The 19,353-nt window shown below is 35.8% G+C and overlaps 1 protein-coding gene and 1 pseudogene across 1 annotated transcript in view; one reads left to right on the forward strand and one right to left on the reverse strand.

The window, feature by feature from the left end:
• Window positions 1–7,331: 7,331 nt before the first annotated feature.
• LOC102478787 (replication factor C subunit 3 pseudogene) lies at window positions 7,332–8,381 on the reverse strand (annotated as a pseudogene).
• Window positions 8,382–14,748: 6,367 nt separating this feature from the next.
• Window positions 14,749–19,353, forward strand: part of LOC102479205 (sodium/hydrogen exchanger 2-like) — a 184,863-nt gene continuing 180,258 nt past the window's right edge. The window contains exon 1 of the mRNA XM_006171525.1: window positions 14,749–14,956. Within this exon, the coding sequence (XP_006171587.1) occupies window positions 14,749–14,956 (208 nt within the window). The remainder of the gene's footprint in view (window positions 14,957–19,353) is intronic.

A 19,353-nucleotide genomic window follows, 5' to 3' on the forward strand; every position in this document is an offset into this window, starting at 1 on the left:
GCCTAGAAGAAGTTTAGATCATAGCTTCCCTGAACTGGTCGGGACACACCTCAGCTTTAAAATGGCTTCTGTAATTAGCAAGTGAAAATTAAAAGTCCAAGGTGAGTAGAAGTTCTTGAAAAAAAATAAAAATAAATAAATTAAAATTTAAAGAGAGAGAGAGAGAGAGAGAGCAAGACAGGCAGAGAGACAGATGGCCAGACAAAAAAAAGACATAGTTGAAAAAAAATTTTAAAAGTAAAATATTTAAAGAGAGAGTGCAAGACACAGAGAGAGAGAGATGGCCAGGGACAGCAAGAAGACAAAGGTCCTAATACCCTGCCAGAATATTTCTAAAGTCTACAAGGTAGAGTTTAGATCATAGCTTCCATGAAAAGGCAAGGACTCACCTCAGCTTTGAAATGGCTTTTGAAATTAGCAAGTGTAAAGAAAAGGCCCAAGGTGAAAAGTGTTTGAAAAAGTAAAAAAAAATAATAATAATAAATAAATATATATTTTTTTAAATTAAAAATTTAAAAGAAGAGAGAGAGAGAGAGACACACTGAGAGGGAGGGAGACGGCCAATGACAGTGAGAGGACAGAGGTTGCCATACATTACCAGAATATTTCAGAAGTCTAGAAGATGAAATTTAGAGCAAAGCTTGCCGAAATAGGGCAGGACAAACCTGAGTTTTAAAGTGTCTTCTGAGATAAGCAAGTGAAAAGAAAAGGCCTAAGATGAGAAGTGGTTGAAAAATTTTTTAAAAAGTAATTAAAAATTTAAAGGGAGAGAGAGTGCATGAAACAGAAAAGAGACAGGCGGCCAGAGACTGCTAGAGGACAAAGATTGCCCTATGTTGTCTAAATATTGTGAGAATCCAGAAGATGGAGTTTAGAGCATAGTTTCCCTGAAGAAGCGATAACACAACTCAGCTTTCAAATGGCTTCTGAAATTACAAGTGAAAAGAAAAGGCCCAAGAGGAGGAGAAGTAGATGAAAAATTTTAAAAATTAAAAATTTAAAGAGAGAAAGAGAGTGTGAGACAGACAGAGAGACAGATGACCAGAGACAGTGAGAAGTCAGAGTCTGTCCTACCTTGTCTGAATATTTAGGGAGTCTCGAAGATGCAGTTTAGAGCATAGCCTTTCTGAACAGGCCATGACACACCTTAGCTTTAAAATAGCTTATGAAATTAGTAAGTGAAAAAAGAAGGACCAAGGTGAAGAGAAACAGTTGAAAACTTTTAAAAAATATATTAAAAATTTAAAAAGAGAGAGAGAATGCGAGACTGAGAGAGAGAGATGGCCATAGACTGGAAGAGGATGGAGGTTGCCCTACCTTGTCTGAATATTTTGAGAGTCTAGAAGATGGAGTTTAGAGCATAACTTCCTTGAACGGACCAGCACTCACCTCAGCTTTAAAATGCATTCTGAAATTAGCAAGTGAAGAAAAGGCCCAAGGTGAGGAGAAGTGGTTGAAAAATTAAATAAAAATAATTAGAGAGAGAGAGAGAGCAAGACGGACAAAGAGACAGATGACCAGAGACACCAAGAGGATGGAGGTGGCCCTACCTTGTCTGAATATTTTAGGAGTGTAGAACCTGGAGTTTAGAGCCTATCTTCCCTGAATAGGCCAGGACACACCTCAGCTTTAAAATGGCTTCTGAAATTAGCAAGTGAAGAAAAGGCCCAAGGTGAGGAGAAGTGGTTGAAAAATTAAATAAAAATAATTAGAGAGAGAGAGAGAGCAAGACGGACAAAGAGACAGATGACCAGAGACACAGAGAGGACAGAGATCACCCTATGTTGTCTGAATATTTTAGGAGTGTAGAACCTGGAGTTTAGAGCCTATCTTCCCTGAATAGGCCAGGACACACCTCAGCTTTAAAATGGCTTCTGAAATTAGCAAGTGAAAAGAAAAGGCTGAAGGTTAGGAGATATCATTGAAAAATTAAAAAATTTAAAGAGAGAGAGAGAATGAGAGACAGACAGAGAGACAGCCAGCCAGAGACAGCGAGATGACAGAGGTAGCCCTATCTTGTCTGAATATTTTGGGAGTCTTGAAGATGGAGTTTAGAGCATAGCTTCCCTGACCAGGTCAGGACACAGCTCAGCTTTAAAATGGCTTCTGAAATTATCTAGTGAAAAGAAAAGACCCAAGGTGAGGAGAAGTAATTGAAAATTAAAAAAAAAAAAAACCTAAAATTTTCAGAGAGAAAGAGAGGGAGAGAGAAAGAGAGACACAGCCAGAGAGAGTGATAGGACAGAGGTTTTTCTACTTTTTCTGAATATTTCTGGAGTACAAAATATGGAGTTTAGAGTGTCGACGGAAAAATAACCAACTGTAAAATTAATAATTAATAATTAATGCAGTTTATTTCCAAGCCAAATGTGAGTGACCTAGGCCTGGAGAAGAGGCATACATGCCTTTCTCAGGGTGATCATGTACAGGGGTTCCTTTTATTTGTTTTTGAGATTCACAGACAACATTTAGTGAAGAGATTTTCCATTGGCCTGGCCCAAAAAGGCAGGACATGTAGAAGCGGGGGCTTGTAGGTTATAGGTGGGTTCCACAATTCCTAGGTTGGTGATTGGAAGGGAAGATCTGTGTCTTGGAAAGAGATTAGTTAAAGAAAGGCTTAATCAGGACCATTAGTTAGCATAATGGCTATGTTGCTGGACTCCCACGTAGTTGACCGCGGGTCGAGTCCTGGACTGTAATTGGTTGAAAATGTATATCTCAAAGATACTATTCCAGGGACAAGATGTAGGAAGAATCCTGTTAATAGAAAATAAATGGTCTGTTAATGTTTGTGGGCATGACTTCCCCAGTCCCTTTTGAAAGGATTTTGGAAAATAGGAAAAGTAGTCAGACTTCTGTCCACAAGAGCATAGCTTCCCGGAACAGGCCAAGACATACTTCAGCTTTAAAATGGCTTCTTTGTGTATTTCGGGAGTCAAGGGTATCATCAAATACTTTTTCTACATCTATTGTGTATATATATATTTTTTTCTTTTTTTTCTCTCTGTTAATATGTTTTATTATATTATTGTTTTAGGTCTGTGTAACCATCCTTGCATCTCTGGAATAAATCTTACCTGGTCATGATGTATAACTTTTTTGATATGTTTTTGGACTTAGTGTGCTAATATCTTTTTAAAAAAGATTTATTTATTTATTTCCATTTATTACTAATATTTTAAATTTGACCAGAGAGAGATAGAGAAAGGGAAAGTGAGAAAGAAAGCCTCCAGGTCCAGGACTCAAACTGTGGTCGCCCATGTTGGAATCCAGCACCTTTACCCACAACTCCTCCTGTCAGCCCCTATAATTTCTGGTTAAAAATGTTTGTGTCAGTATTCATCAGGGATATTGGTCTGCCGTTTTCTTTTTTTGTTTCTTTCTTTTTCTTTTGGTTATATCTTGCCTGTATTTCTATTAAAGTAATAGAGACATCATAGAATGAGTTTGTGAAGATTCCTTTCTTTGAATCTTTAAGATTAGTTTGAGAAAAATTGGAGTTAGTTCTTCTTTGAATGTCTTATACAATTCAGAAGTGAAGCCACCTGGATCTAGGCTTTCCTTTCTTGGGAGACTATCACTGCTTATACCTCTTTACTTGTTATTGGTCTATTCAGGTTTTCTATTTCATCCTGATTCAACCTAGGTAACTTGCACTTATTCAGAAATTAAACCATCTCATCTAGATTCTCTAGTTTTTGAATAGTTGCTCATTGTATTATTTTATAGTATTTTACTATACTTTGCAGGTATTTTCTTAATGGTTAGTTGGAGATTATAATTAGCATATTAATTTATTACAATCTAATTCAGATTAATACCAACTTAATTTCAATAATACATAAAAACTTTGGCATTAATAAAACTCTATTTCTTCCTCTTCCTTGCACTATTATTTTTATACAAATTATATCTTTTGAAATTATAAGCCAATTAATACAGATTTAAAAGTTTTGTTTTATGCTATTGTTCTTTAAAATAGATAACAGTAAAAAAAGTTAGAAACTAAAAGCACAAAAAAATACTTATATTTGTATGTACCTATGTATTTTCCTTTAGTAGTGCTCTGTATATGTCTGTGTTACTATTTTGTGTCTTTATTTCATTAAGAAGGACTCATTTAGATATTTTTGGAGGAGCAGTTCTTCTACTGAAAAATTATCTTTTTTATTTTCTGAAAGTATCTTTATTTTTTCATTTTTTAAATAATTGGTTTGCTGAATATAATGCCCTTGGTTGATACTTTTTACTTTTAGTACTTTGAATATTTCATCTGGCTGCTGTCTGTCATCCTTGGTTTCTTAAGATAAATCAATTGTTAATTTTATTGAAGATTCTTTTTATTTGAGGAGTCATGTCTGTCTTGCTGCTTTCCAAGATTTTTTTTTGACAGTTTAATATATCATGTGTCAGTGTGGATCATTGACTTCATTTTCCTTGGAGTTCATTGAGTTTCTGGGAGGGATATATCAATATTAATCAAACTTGCAAGTTTTGACAATTATTACTTCAAATATTCTTTTTGTCCCTTTGAATCTTTCATTCATCTTTCTTTTTGGCATTTCTATTATGTTTATATTGGTACACTTCAAAATTTGTCACAAATCTATTAGGCTTTGTTTATTTTACTTCATTTCTCTTTCTTTCTGTCCATAGATTGCATTATGTCTATTGTCCTATTTTCAAGTTCACCAATTCTTTCTTTTATCTGTTCAAATTTACTGCTAAGCCCCTCTAGTAATTTTTCATTTCAGTTATTATACTTTTCAATTCAACAAGTCTTTTGAAATCTGTCCATTAAAATAATGTAATATGACAACTCTGATGATTAGTTTCTCTCTTCTTGCTATTTGTTGTTAGTTTTAATTGCTATTGATGTTGCTGTTTGTTTGTTCTTTAGTGACTTTCCTACACTGGTTCCATAAAGTCTCTATTCCTTGTCATATGTGGTCACTGAAGTCTCTACATGATTTTCTTAGTGATCAGTTATTGATTGAAGGAGATTTCCTTAAATTCTTGAAAATAACATTTTTCAGGCTTTACCAAAGCATTTTCCGTTCATATCAGTGCATGCATTACATACTTAGCCAGTTTACAACTCGTCCTTTGCCTTTAGTTTTTGTTATGTAGAAACTCAAATTTTCAGTAATCCAGAGATGAAAATTTAGAGTCTTAGTGTCTTCATGAGCATGTGCTCAGGTGTGGCATGCACACAACCCTATACATGCACATGACATGATATATTCTCAAGAATATGTTACAGCTATTCAGAGACCCCTATAGAAATCTCATTCTCAAACTTTTTCTTTAACATTTTTGGTCAACTTTTTAGCCCTAGCTAGTATTGCTATTTTTGGAAATGACAATGTTAAACAATTGCTGCTAATTTTCTTTCTTCATAAAAGCCAAGGAATAGGCTATTTCTTTCTGGGTGAGCCTTGTGTCAAGTCAATAAAGAAAACCTCTTTGAGAGTGTTCTCTGAGATCAGTTTCTAAGACCAGATGATGACAGTTATCTTGGAAAAGGTCTTTTCAGCAGGTTCCAAATCCACTCTGACCTCTCCAGAGATAGCAATACTGTTTGTTTTCACAGATATTAAAATTAGAGTTGTTGTATTTCAAGGCTAGTGAGAACTGGGAATGATGGGATGAGAATAGGGCAAGTTAAAATTGCACAATGTTTACTGTTCTTACCGAGATATAGCCAGTTTTTTTTTTCAGCAATAAGGTAAAATTTATGTATTTGTTCAGCACTTTTTAATTTCCTTTTAATATAGCCAGTTTTATTTTTCAGGAATAAGGTAAAATTTCTGTATTTGTTCAGCACTTTTTAATTTCCTTTTTCATTGCCTGTCCAGGTCCACTTCGTGCTCCTTCTTGAAACTCTCTAGATAATTTATGACATAAGTTTTATATGCACCATTTATTTTTGGACAATTTAGAATAAATTTTTAAACATTTGAGTGTATTCACTATGAACTTTGACTAATATAATTTATATTGATTTCTAAGCACTTATTTGTCAAAGTAATATAAAAATGATATTGAATAAAAAGAAGACAATTTCTGCATTAAAATGACTATTTTAAATTCGTATATTTACTCTTTAATCTTTGATCAGATTCATACATTTTAATGTAGTTGTAGTCATAATTAACATATGAGGTAACAATCAAGTTTTCCACTTGATATGGCCCATGTTTCCCTATATTTATGCCATTTACAAGCTTATTATTTATGACTGTCTAATTGTATGTTGAGTTGATGTGCAATAGTTTCATGAGCTGCAATTTTTCTCTTCTTGGTCATTTAAGCATGTTCCTGATTTTTACTATATAGTAGTTAAAATTCTTTTTTTTTTTTTTTGAAGAGGGTTTTGGTATAGGGCGGGTGCGCTCGCCCGACAGACAGAGAAAAACAGAGAGACAGAAAAAGAGAAATCCCCCCCCAGGGGGGATGACCATGCCACAATCCCTTCTCCTCCATTCTCCTCTTGGGATCTTGGGCATGCACGTACACGCGCCCGGCGTGAGTTTTAAGCCACCAGGTCCGGGACGTGAACTGTGGTCGACTACATGGGAGTCCAGCGACATAGCCATTACGCTAACTGCTGGTCCCTATAGTAGTGAAAATTCTGTAAAAATTTCTCTGTACAAATTGGTTCTCTTTTTCTATTGTAATTTCTGATTTACATATATTCATTATACATATTTGTGGGACAGAGTATGATTTTTCAAAACATGTATGAGTGTATAATAATCATATCAAGGATATAAACATATTCACCATCTTTTTTTTTTTCTGGAGAGGTTTTTGCTATAGGGCACGTGTGCTCACAAGACAGACAGAGAGAGACAGAGAGACAGAAAGTGAGAAATCACCCCTCAGGGGGGATGGCCATACCACAATCCCTTCTCCTCCATTCTCCTCTTGGGATCTTGGGCATGCACGTACACGCGCCCGGCGTGAGTTTTAAGCTACCGGGTCCGGGATGTGAACCGTGGTTGACTACATGGGAGTCCAGTGACATAGTCATTACGCTAACTGCTGGTCCCCATATTCACCATCTTCAATGTTTAACAATACTTTATGTTTTACACATTCAAGATTTATTCTGCTACTTTTTGAAATAGATATTTATTGATTTGTCAATAAATTTTTCTACTTTACTGTGGTGCACTGTTCTATGAACTATTCCCCTTGTATAAATACACTTCTATATCCATTAATCAATTTTTTATTAAATACATTTATTTTAACACATTTCTTCCAATACAAACTGTATATAAATGTTGATATCAAGAAACACTTGGAACAATTAGTTATAGAAATTAGAGCATCATGCCTTTCAATCTGTCTTTCATAAACTTCTGGTTAAGTGCCACAATTTGAGAATAAATGCTTCCAATTGATAGATGACTTTTCTACCCAGATGTAGACAATGTTCATAGTAAGTTATCATCTGGGTCACTTACCCTTTCATTTTTCCATCACAGTTATGTAAAAGTCCTGAGGGAAGGCTCTTCATTATTATCTCAGGAGGAATGTACTGAGTTAGAAACTCATGGAGTCTTTCATGAACTTCAAGGAATGTTTGTGTAGTTTGCTGACTGGCAAGGGCATTCACAGTATTTTTCAGATTCACCTCTCAAATCTGTCTCAGGAACATCTTAATCTAGGTAAAAGTATATTGCTGCACTGTCCAGACTTCCTATATAAGAACTTCTTTTCTGAAATGTCTGCAGGACTTCTCTGCAAATCTATGAGCTAGTTGTGAAGGAGGTCTCAGCTCTTCCTTCTTGCACATAGTAAATAACACATGGTAAATATCTTCAATGCTGGGAGCAGACACACAAACTGCCAAACACTTACTACAAATAGGTGGTATTACCTTAGATGTAGAATTGCAGCACAAGATCAACATGCAGGTAGACATGTACTTTTCCATGGCTTTACGCATGTTGAGCATCTTTAGTGAGTTTGTCAGACAGTTTCTGTCAATAATACCACTTTAAAAATCTCTTTGAGAGTTCTTTCAAGTTGTTGATATTGTGCCACTCTTTTCAACATTTCTTGAATTACCACTAGGTCACTATTTCCAGCCTCACTGGGATTAACTTTAGGGTGGTAATTATTTGCAATAGTGCTGATTTCCATCTTTTTTTAAGATGGAGTTGTTATGAATTGATGCTCAATTCTCAGTTTTTTTTCCATGCCAATCCCATAAAGTTCATGTAGAATACACATAATTCTTGTAGTTTTTCCAGAACCCGAAGGTGAATAAAGTCACCACATTACCCCAGGTTGTGCAGCTGGGTCACCTGCTCCTTGTCCAGCTGTCCCAGGAAGCAGGGCCCTTATTTGTCCACACAAAGGCCCATTTTTGTCCATGTAGAGGCTCATGGCAGCTCAATTTCCTAGGCTCTGAAGCTTGAAAGTCTTGTGCATGCTTCTACCCAGAGACAAGTTTTTCCATTGACCAATTTTGATCTACCTTTTTGTTTCTTACTTTTTCTTTCTCCTCTTCCTATTCCTTCCATTTGTTTTGTATTATTTCCATGGAGAATATTCATAAGAGTGGAATAAATGTGTCAAATGGTATCCTTGTCTGCCCATGATTAATTTATCTTTCTTTCAACCTATTTAACATGCTCAAGGATTGTCCTTTTAAAATACTTCACTTGCATGTCAGACTTACCACAGTGTCTAAGTCTATTATAAGAGTCCAAAAGTATCGAAATTGTCCCAGATCCAATATTTGGTAGGGAGGAAAGTGACCATACTGCTGTGCAGACTCTGTCTAAATTGGTAAGGACTGAATACATGTCACTCTATTAGCAGCCACGGTATAGCAAAACCAACCTCCAGTGGTTCTTTAGTCCTTAGGATTCAAGTCTGTCTTGAAGAAAGTATGCAGTTTGCCTTGACCATTCAAATTTCTTTCTAGGACATAAACATTTTTTGGGATTCCATCCTTTTGGAGCTCTTGACACACGTCTAACCTGTGACAATGCTTTCCTTAAGTAAGGGAATGTATCTTATTGCTTATCTTCCATGCTATTTATTAGTTGGAAAGGGTTCCTTTAGGGCTTTTGAGAACCCTTCTATAAGCAAGATATATTTCTACCCACTACTTTATTTATAGTCACTTGTCACCTATTATGATTGAACACTGCCCACCAGATTAGACTCTCTCTGATATCACACTATTCACTTGCTCTTGATGGAACTAGTTTTTGCTACTAAATTAGTTTCTGCAGTTCCTACTATATCCAGTTTTCACCTTTTCCACTATCTTATTGGCCTCTATATTACACACCTGGTTTGAAACTTCCTCAAGTTTATACCTATCCCATGGAGATCAGTTATGATTGTTTATAGTGACTTATATATATTAACATATTGATTGGATAATAATTGTTTACATTCATAATGCCATCTATAATATACCACTGTTACCACAAACTCCTAAAGTGAATTGGTTGTTATTGATGATAAAAATTAAAATTGAGGAGCCAGCAAGTGGTATGGTGGTTAAAGATACTAGACTCCCACATGGCCAACTGCGGTTTGAGTCCTGGACCTGGTGACTTTCTTTTTCACTTACCTCTCTCTCTCTCTGTCCCTCTCTGGTCAAATTAAAAAATAAATAAGTAAATAAAGTTAAATAAAAAAATTAATTGATTTAACAAATATAAAACAGCAAAGCAAATTTTTAAATGCAAAGCAAAATAATACCTGTAAGGGTCTTCTTTGTAGTTAGATTTATTTTACATAATAATATTTTTTCTTATTTTTATGAATATTTGTGATTCATTTTCTCATATAAATTATCTCATAACAATAGAAATGCTTAATACTTTTTTCACCTTGCTTCCCTAATGTCAGTTTTTCAAATTCATATATTCACAGATAAAGGAAATATTATCATTAAAAAAATGGTCACAAAGTCTTCATTGTGCTCCTGTCAGATTGTCTAAGATCCCTGTATGCCATTCACTGATTTAGTACCTATAGTTAATTTAAATTTTTAATTAATAAATTAATTTGCATTCATTCATTCATTGAGCATTGTCATACCATACGAAATGTGATTTCCCATGCAGAATATACTGCATAGTGGCTTAATCATACATGTAACTGCCAATAATTTTCCATTTCTAGGTATATATATATATATATTTCCCCCATTTCTATTTTTTCATTTTTTTAATTTATTATTTTATTAATCTTGTTTATATAATATTGAATCACATATAACTTTACAGTGTATTACATTTCTTTTTCTGGAAGGAATACCATGCATATCAGTCAACACAAAGACATTAAAATCCCCATCATCATCATCAAATAGCTTTTTATTATTTTTTTCTAGATTATTATTATTATTCCAATTATTTTTAAACATCCAATCATTATAATTTTACTTGTAAAAAGACTTTACCCAACATGAAATATTTCTCAGACCAGTCCAGTTGAGGATACTATACATATCATCATCAACAGGTAATAAATCATTTCTGTGTCCCACTAATGTCATGCCTCTCCATTTGTTCTCTTGCTATCCTTCTCCATACTCTTATCTTCTCCCGCACCATTCCACACTGTCTTTATTATCACTATTTTCACTGATTTTATATCCTATAATATTTTGATCTCTACTGTAAAGCGCAGATAGTCAGTATATATTAAGTGGATACAAACAATATATTTCTTTTATATCCTGGATTGCTTCACTTAGCAATAGATCCTCCATATCCGATGACTTTCTATCAAATGCCAGGGTCTTGTTTTTTTTATGGCTGAGTAGTATTCCATAGAGTACATGTGCCACACTTTTTCAATTCATTCATCTGTTTGTGGATATTTGGGGTGGTTCCATGTCTTAGTGATCATGAATAATGCTGCAACAAACATTGATGTGCAAGTACTTTTCCAACTGAATGTCTGATAAGTATATTTTGAGAATGGAAATGGTAAATATATTTCTCACGTTTATCATAAATGAAACTCAAAAGTGGAATTTTTCATGTAAGTAGTAAGCTACTTAGTGGTATAACATTTTCTTAACACTAGGGTTTTTTCAGAATGATGACTATTTCCTTGATAAAAAGATACCTTTCATAATGGTAATCATCATATAAGTTATTATTTATGGGGTGCATACCATTCCCATGATACGGTGGTTTAAGTGAATTTCTTTCTTCACCCTTCAAAACAATCCCATTAGGTGAGTGTGTGCTATAGGTTGAATATATTTTCTCTAAAATTCATGTGCTGATATTTGATTGTAATGAAACTGAGAGTGTGAAAACTTGATTCAATTATTGTGTTGAAGTGTGGGACTTTTGGGAAGAGATTGGTGTTTGGGTGATTTGGGTGGGCCTTCTATGATTGCATTATGATGGGTTTATAAGGACAGTAAATGAGGCAGACAGAGACCCACATGCAACACAGACCATGCTCTACTTCCAACCATGTGATATAGCCAGAAGAATCCCACCAGAATGAACCCCTGAACCTCAGACATCTGAACAATAAGTTGAATAAATTTCTACTTACATAAATTCTCCAATTTCAGGACCAGCAGATGGTGTAATGGTTATGTTGCTGGACTCCAATGAAGTTGACTGTAGCCCAAGACCTGGACCTGGAGGCTTAAAAAATTCATACTGGACATGAATGAATGAGTGCCCCAAATCCAAACAGGATAATGGAGGAGAAGGGATTGCAGCATGGCCATCCCCCCTGGGGGGTGATTTCTCGCTTTCTGTCTCTCTGTCTCTCTCTTTCTGTCTGGTGAGTGCACACGCCCTATAGCAAAAACTTCTCAAAAAAAATCCTCTAATTGCAAGATTAGCAATGGAACAAGTTAGAATAATTGAATATTATACTTATTTTCTATATGGAATAACTGAAACTTCTAGAGGTTAATTAATTTCTCCAAAATCACATAATTGGTTAATGGCAGAGTTAATATCACAATCTAGATCTCTTTGCCTCCAAAGATTGTCTTCTTAACCACTGCAATACGAAAAATTTTATTAATTTATTAATTTATTAAAATGTTATAAATTAATTTCTCAGTCTATACCAGCTTTTAGGAGAAAGTGAAGGATATTTGTATTTACTTAGAATTCATCACCCTCTCATCCCCACCTTTTTTTATAAGAAGTAAAACTTCCACCCAAATTTATTTCTACTGTTGTAGGAACAGGTTATTCCTAGTTTTACTTAGAGGTAATTGGGAGTTTGTTGCTTCCCTGAATAGTGTTTTCAGGAGTAAAAACAAATTAATTCAATGGCAACAAAATTATCAAAACATTTACAAAGTATGTATTGTATATCAGAAATTATGTCGGTGTCTGCCTTGGACTTAGCTCAGTCTAAGAGAAAGCAAAAAGAAAGAGACAACGAGACAGTAGAAATGAACACTGTTGGCCTGAGCCTAAGCAGTCCAAGCAATCTGTGCTGCCCAAACTGGGTGCCTGCCTTTATAGGGCAAAATAACACTACATATGTGTGTTTCATGACATTCCACAGATAAGTTGATATGTTACAGACAATAAGAAGCAGGTAACAAATCTATAAGAGCTTAGACATAGTGGGCCAGGTGTATTTCTTGGCTACATCCATATCAAATAGAAATTCCAATAAACTTCTTATCTAGTGGAGAGAAGCGTAGCTGCATTTGTGGGGAGGATACTTTCTTGAAAACATCAAAGGGGTGTTGATAGGCTAAAGAATCTTACAGAGGCAGAGCAGGGATTGGAATTTACTAATTGAGGTCAGGATGTTTCCTGAATTCTCCCCTAGAAAATTCTACCCTTTGCTCTGCTTGCAGTAAGGGTCAACAAAAGGACAAGCTGCAAGGTCTTGTCATAGACAAAAGGGACAGGTGATGTTTGCTCAGAGCATTTCCCCACATCCTCAGGGCCTCTCTCCAAACATGTCCCTACAAAATCATACTACTTATTTACTGTTGAAGTGACATCAATAAAATATTTTGACATTTCTAAGAAAGAACGCATTTCTTCTGTGAATGAAATTTAGAAGTCTGTATAGTAGAGGCAATATTTGGTCTGGGCCTTATATTTGGATAAGAGGAAAAGAGAAGTCATACTTGTTAGAAAGAAAAAAGATGAATAAATAAATACAGGCTTCAAAACAGATGGTAACTTTGGATAATAATAAGCAGTTTGATGTGGTTGTACAACAGGGTCATCAGAAAAATCATAACATATTTTCTGTTTTTTTTTAATGCAAAAATGCATCATGGCTTTTCCAGTGACCCAATATAAAGAACTTATATTGGGGAAGGAGAGTTGCAGAATATGAAGATGAGGAAATTTGGGGACAGACAACAAGTTTGATTGCTCTACTAAGATATTTGTACATCATCTACAAGCACTAGAAACCCAATAGAGGTTTTTTGTTTTTTTTTTTTCAGGAGAATAGATGAATCAGATTTGTATTTAAGAAATAAAACAAAAGGACTGTACATGGCCTGATGATTAAGGTGGGTGGATCCCACCATAGTTGATTGTGTGATTCAAGCTCTCAATCTGGAAGCTTTAAAAACACATCAGGTGCGTGTGTGTTTGTGTGTACATGTATCCAACATTTTAAAAGGAGGGAGAGATGGAGAAGAAGGGATTGTGGCATGACTATACTCCATGGGGAGTGCTCTATCACTTTCTATCTCTGTCTTTGTCTCTCTCTACTGAGTGCACATTAAAAAAAAATTTCCTCTGACAAAGAAAAAAAAGTTAGAAATAAAAATCACTTCATGGGAAGGTGAAAAGATGAACTGGATAGAGCAAGAGAAAATGCAAAAATAAGCCATTACAAGGATTCATAAAAAAACTGATTAAGACCTGAAGTAAGGCTTTTATTGCAATGGGTTTGCCACCAGAACACAGATGTTGTGGGAGGCTGTGCACTGGCAAGTCTGCCGAGGTTTCTCAGGGAGCAAACAATTGTCATGACTGGTTCCCTTCAAAATACCTGACCTTCGAAACTTTGCTCTGATTGGTCACTAGAATCCCTCAACTTTGCATATCCAGCACCTCATGATTGGTCCAAAAGCAACCAATCATAACCCACCATTTACAACCAATCATGGCCTACCATTTACAACCCACCAGCGTGTATATAAAAAACCATGGTGCCTGGCCCACAGTAGCCAGACGACAAGGAAGATGAAGACGACCAGGAAGACAACGACCAGGACGACGACTGAAGCGCCTGAAGAGTTGAAACACCGCGCAGTCTCCAGACGACCCTGAAGATCCTGAAGAGCTGACACTGCATTGTCTCCAGATGACCTGGGAGACCCTCAAGAGCTGTAACACTACATTGTCTCCGGACAACCCTGAAGAGCTGTGACACTGCGTCATCTCTGTGCTACTCACAGTACACGACACGATCCTTAAGAGCTGTGACACTGCATCGTCTCTGCGCTGTACCATGTTGCCCACAATAAACGGACGATATTGTCGTCTTTGTGTTGTAACACTACGCCGCTTGTCCTGGCTCTCACTCCTTCACTCAGGAAACCTGTTTGCCTGTCCCCCCGGGTCGGGACAAGATGTCATAAAAACCACTGCTAAATCAAAGGTAAATTGAAAAGAAGACTCACATTAACATTGTTGTCATTGGACACATAGATTCTGGGAAGTCCACCACTACTGGCCATCTGATCTACTAATGTGGTAACATCAACAAAAGAACGATCAAAAAATTGAGATGGGAAAGGGCTCCTTTAAGTATGCCTGGGTCTTGGATAAATTTAAAGCTGATCATGCTGCCATTGTTGATGTGGTTCCTGGCAAGCCCATGTATGCTGAGAACTTTTCTGACTATTCTCCTCTGGGTCATTTTGCTGTTTGTGATATGAGACAGACAGTTGCCATTGGTATCATTAAAGCCATGGAGAAGAAGGCTGCTGGAGCTGGTAAGGTCACTGAGACTGCTCATAAAGTTCAGAAGGCTAAATGAATATCTCTAAGTCCTTTCACCTCAGTCTTAATCAGTGGTGGAAGAACAATTTCAGAACAGTTTGTAACAATTGGCCATTTAAATTTAATAGTAAAAGACTGGTTAATGATAATAATGTATAGTAAAACCTTCATAGGTAAAGGAAAATGTTCCATGGATCATTTGTGTGTGGCAGTTGTAACTTACTGGTTTTTAAAATCAGTACTTTTCAATGGAAAGAACTTGACCAAAACTCTGTCACAGAATTTTGAGATTTGTTAGAACAAATCTTAATGAAGGAGGGAAAAAACCCACAAAAACCTAAATAAGATGGTAACAGTGGAGGAGAAGCACCAAAATGGAAGATATTTTGGAGATACATTCAGTAAGATTTAAGAAATTATTCTATGTGAATTGTAAAAGATATATGAGAATCACATATGATTTTAAGACTTATAGGCCAAGATCTGGGCCTTTGCATCCCTTTCTTGGTTCAGCTCCATGGCTGTGAAGCCCCCCCAGCCAGGGCCCCCTTCCAGACCTCAGTGCTAGTCAGGTAAGCAAAGTCTCTCTCTCTCTCCCCGATTCTGTGGTGTCCCTTCTAATTTTTTTCCTCTTTTTTGAAAACAAAAAACAAAAAACAAAAACAGCTTTCTGCCCCCTTGTGTCATTCTCTTGCTAATTTTTCTCTTCTTCCCTCACCTAGGACAGAATCCTTGCAGGCATCTATCCCCATCTCTGCCTCTGCTGCCCTTTTATATTTTTAACTCAATTTTATTTTCTGTGATATTATTTATGCTTTTTTCTCCTCTTTTTTTCTAGTTCTCTCCTTTTTTCTTTTTGTTTTTGTTTCTATTTCTGTTTCCTACTTTCTTTTTCTTTTATCTTACTTTCTTATTTTACTGCTCAGTCCTTATTGACTGCCTAGAGAAGTTTAGATGCATAGTAGCTAAACATCTAAATATTGTGAGTTTTAGAGAATTTTTTGCCCCTCACTGTACTGGTTTTAAAAAGAGTCAAACTCCCCTTTATAAATATGATTTCAAAACTCCTCCTGTGATTACCAAACTGTAGGACACAATAGAAGGGAGAAAATAGCACTGAATTATTTCAGAGCAAAGGGAAAAAAGTGACCTCACAGTTACAGGAAATTTATCCAATAAGTTAGCTAAAAGTAAGTATATTACCAAATGACTAAAAATCAGAGAAGAGCCTCAAGGATGAGCGAATCAAGTAATACATCTTCAAGACAGTAACACTGCATCTCATCTCCAAATAGGGAAAAATTAAAGGATATTACTAAAATGTCATAAAAAGAAATTAGAGTATGAGGAAGGACATTTAGAAGAAAAATAGAAAAGCAAAGCATTAATGGGATAGAGAAATGGGATATTACCTGTTGAAGATAATTTTATAGTATTATCAACTGGACTAGGGAGAAATGTACACATGTTGGAATATTCACTTTGTAACCTAAATAACGTGAATGAATGTATAAAAGAACATGAAATAAAAAATAAAATAATTTAGAATATTTATGATAACAAAACTCTATGAGATGTAAGAGAAAGAGACATTGAGCTCCAAGAGATGAAGTTCTTCCACGATATGAAAGAAGAATTGAATACTATAAAAAAGCAATAAAATGGAACTGTTAGGTAGAAAGCCTGTAATGCGCGAAATCAAAACCTCCCCTGAAAGTATTAAAAACAGATTAAACCATGCAGAAGCTTAAATAACAGAACTAGAAAACAAAACCTATGAACTAGAAAAAAGCTATCAAAAATCCTAAAAAAGAAAAAAAAAAGAAAAATGAGAATATATGAGAAATACTAGATACCATGAAACACCCAAACATCGGAATAATTGGTATCCCATAAGGTGAAGAAACTAATAAGGACATTGATAATCTATCCTGCAAAGTCCTGGATGAAAACTTTCCAAATCTAGAGAGGCATTCAAACATTCAACTCAGGAAATATGAAAAATCACAAATAGAATCAACCCAGGAAGATCCTCTCCATAGCACATCATAGATAGATTGGCCAAAATCACAGACAAAGACGATATACAAAGACTGGCAAGAGAGAAACATCGAGTAATTTACAAAGGCTTTTCCATCAAGCTACACTGGAACTCTCACCAGATACACTGCAAGCGAGGAAAGAATGGGGTAATATATTCAAAGTGTTAAATGAAAAACAATTCCAACCAAGAATATTATACCTGGAAAGATTATCTTTGGTATGTGAAAAAGAGATTAAAAACTTTCTCAGATAAAATACCTGAAAGAATTTACTGACCAGCTCTTCAAGAAATTCTCAAAGGATTACTATACCAAGAAAACTTAAGTCAGACAGACAGCAATAAGAGAACAACAACAACAACAACAACAACAAAGACAAAACAAGAACATGGCCAACTTAATGGTAGAGACAAGTCTGGAAACATTGATGATAGTGTTGAATATTAATGGATTAAATTCTCTGATTAAAAAATAATAAAAAATTCTCTGTTCAGGAGACACAGACAGGTTGAATGGATTAAAAATCAGAAACCCTCTATCTGGGGAACCAGCAATTAGCATAATGGCTATGTTGCTGGACTCCCACATAGTCGACCATGGTTCGTGTCCTGGACCTGGTGGCACAAAACTCATGCCAGGCATGTGTGCGTGTGAGCCCAAGATCCCGAAAGGAGAATGGAGGAAAAGGGATTGTGGTGTGACCATCCCCCCTGGGGGGTGATTTCTCGCTTTTTGTCTCTATGTCTCTCTCTGTCTGTCTGGCGAGTGCACGCACCCTATAGCGAAAACCTCTCCAAAAAAAAAAGAAAAAGAAAAAGAAAAAGAAAAATATAAAAAAGAGAAACCCTCTATCTGCTTCCTAAAAGAAATCCATCTTATGTATAAAGACACGAATAAATTAAAAGTGAAGGGTTGAGGGGACCAGCAGTTAACGTAATGTCTATATTGCTGGACTCCCACCACAGTTCGAGTCCCGGATCCAGTGGCTTAAAACTCATGCTGGGTGCGTATGCGTGTGTGTCCAAGATCCTGAGAGGAGAATGGAAGAGAAGGGATTGTGGTGTGGCCATCCCCTCTGGGGTGTGATTTCTTGTTTTTTTGTCTCTCTGTCTCTCTCTGTCTGGTGAGTGCACACGCTCTATTGCAACAACCTCTCCAAGAATGAAAAAATAGTAAGCAAAGAGATTCAAGACCTATCCTTTTCTCTCTTTTTTTCTTTCTCTCTCTGTTTTCTTATTCTTTTTTTTTACATCACGTTGCTGCTCAGCTTCAACTTAGTGAGTGTCTAGACTATTCTAAATAAAAAGTTGACAAATTTGAATACTATTTAATTCTTCATATTCCTCAACTCCCACTGAATCTGTGTTACAAAGGGAAAAAAAAGCATAATACCAAAGAGTTTTCAGACCATATCCTCCTGTGTGCATCTGATCACTTAGATTGATCTTCTAGAGTTTAGGAAGAAATGGATAACCCATCAGATGACTAGAAATCACCATAGGGTTACAAGAAATATAAAAAACCAAGAACATGCTTCATCCTCTAGGGAAAATAATAACTCCTCTTCATCCACAGAGCGTACAATGGAAATCATGGAAATGTCTGATAAAGAATTTAGAATATTCATAGTGTCAAAACTAATAGAGATGGAAGAGAAGAGGGACACTGAACACCAGAAGAAAAGAGCTGATGAGTCCCAGGAGGTAAGGAATTTCTTGCTAGAGCTGAAAGAGGAAATACACACCATAAAAAAGAATCAAATGGAACTGTTGGAGATGAAGGCTATAATACAGGAAGTAAAAATCTCCTTTGAAAGTTTTAAAAGGTATTTCAAAGGGAACACATCTCCCAATGGTCAGAAGTAGAAGAACCTCAGGTCTGAATAAAGCAGGAAATATGTCTCCATCAAAAGAACACAGTGACTCCCTTTTCTTGAAAAAATAGAGAACGTCACCAAATGTCTGAGATAGAATTTAGAACATTCATGCTGAAGAAATACTATGAGCTGGAACAAAAAAGAGACAGTGAACTACAGATGAGAAAGTCCTTCCATGATATGAAGGAAGAAATGGACACACTAAGAAAGAATAAGATGGAACTATTAGAGGTGAAGTCTGTAATACAGGAGATCAAAAACTCTCTCGAAAGTATTAAAAGTCGGTTAGACCATGCTGAAGATCGAATTTCTGATGTAGAAGATAAAATTTCTGACCTAGAGAAAACCACCAAAAAGATAGAGAAAATAACAAAAAACCATGAGGATAACATACAAGAAATACTATATTCCATTAGACATCCTAATATCCAAATAACTGGTATCCCAGAAGGTGAAGAAACCAATAAGGGCA

This window comes from Tupaia chinensis, unplaced genomic scaffold, assembly GCF_000334495.1.
Source record: "Tupaia chinensis unplaced genomic scaffold, TupChi_1.0 Scaffold149780_1, whole genome shotgun sequence".
In the NCBI taxonomy this organism is placed as follows: domain Eukaryota; kingdom Metazoa; phylum Chordata; class Mammalia; order Scandentia; family Tupaiidae; genus Tupaia; species Tupaia belangeri.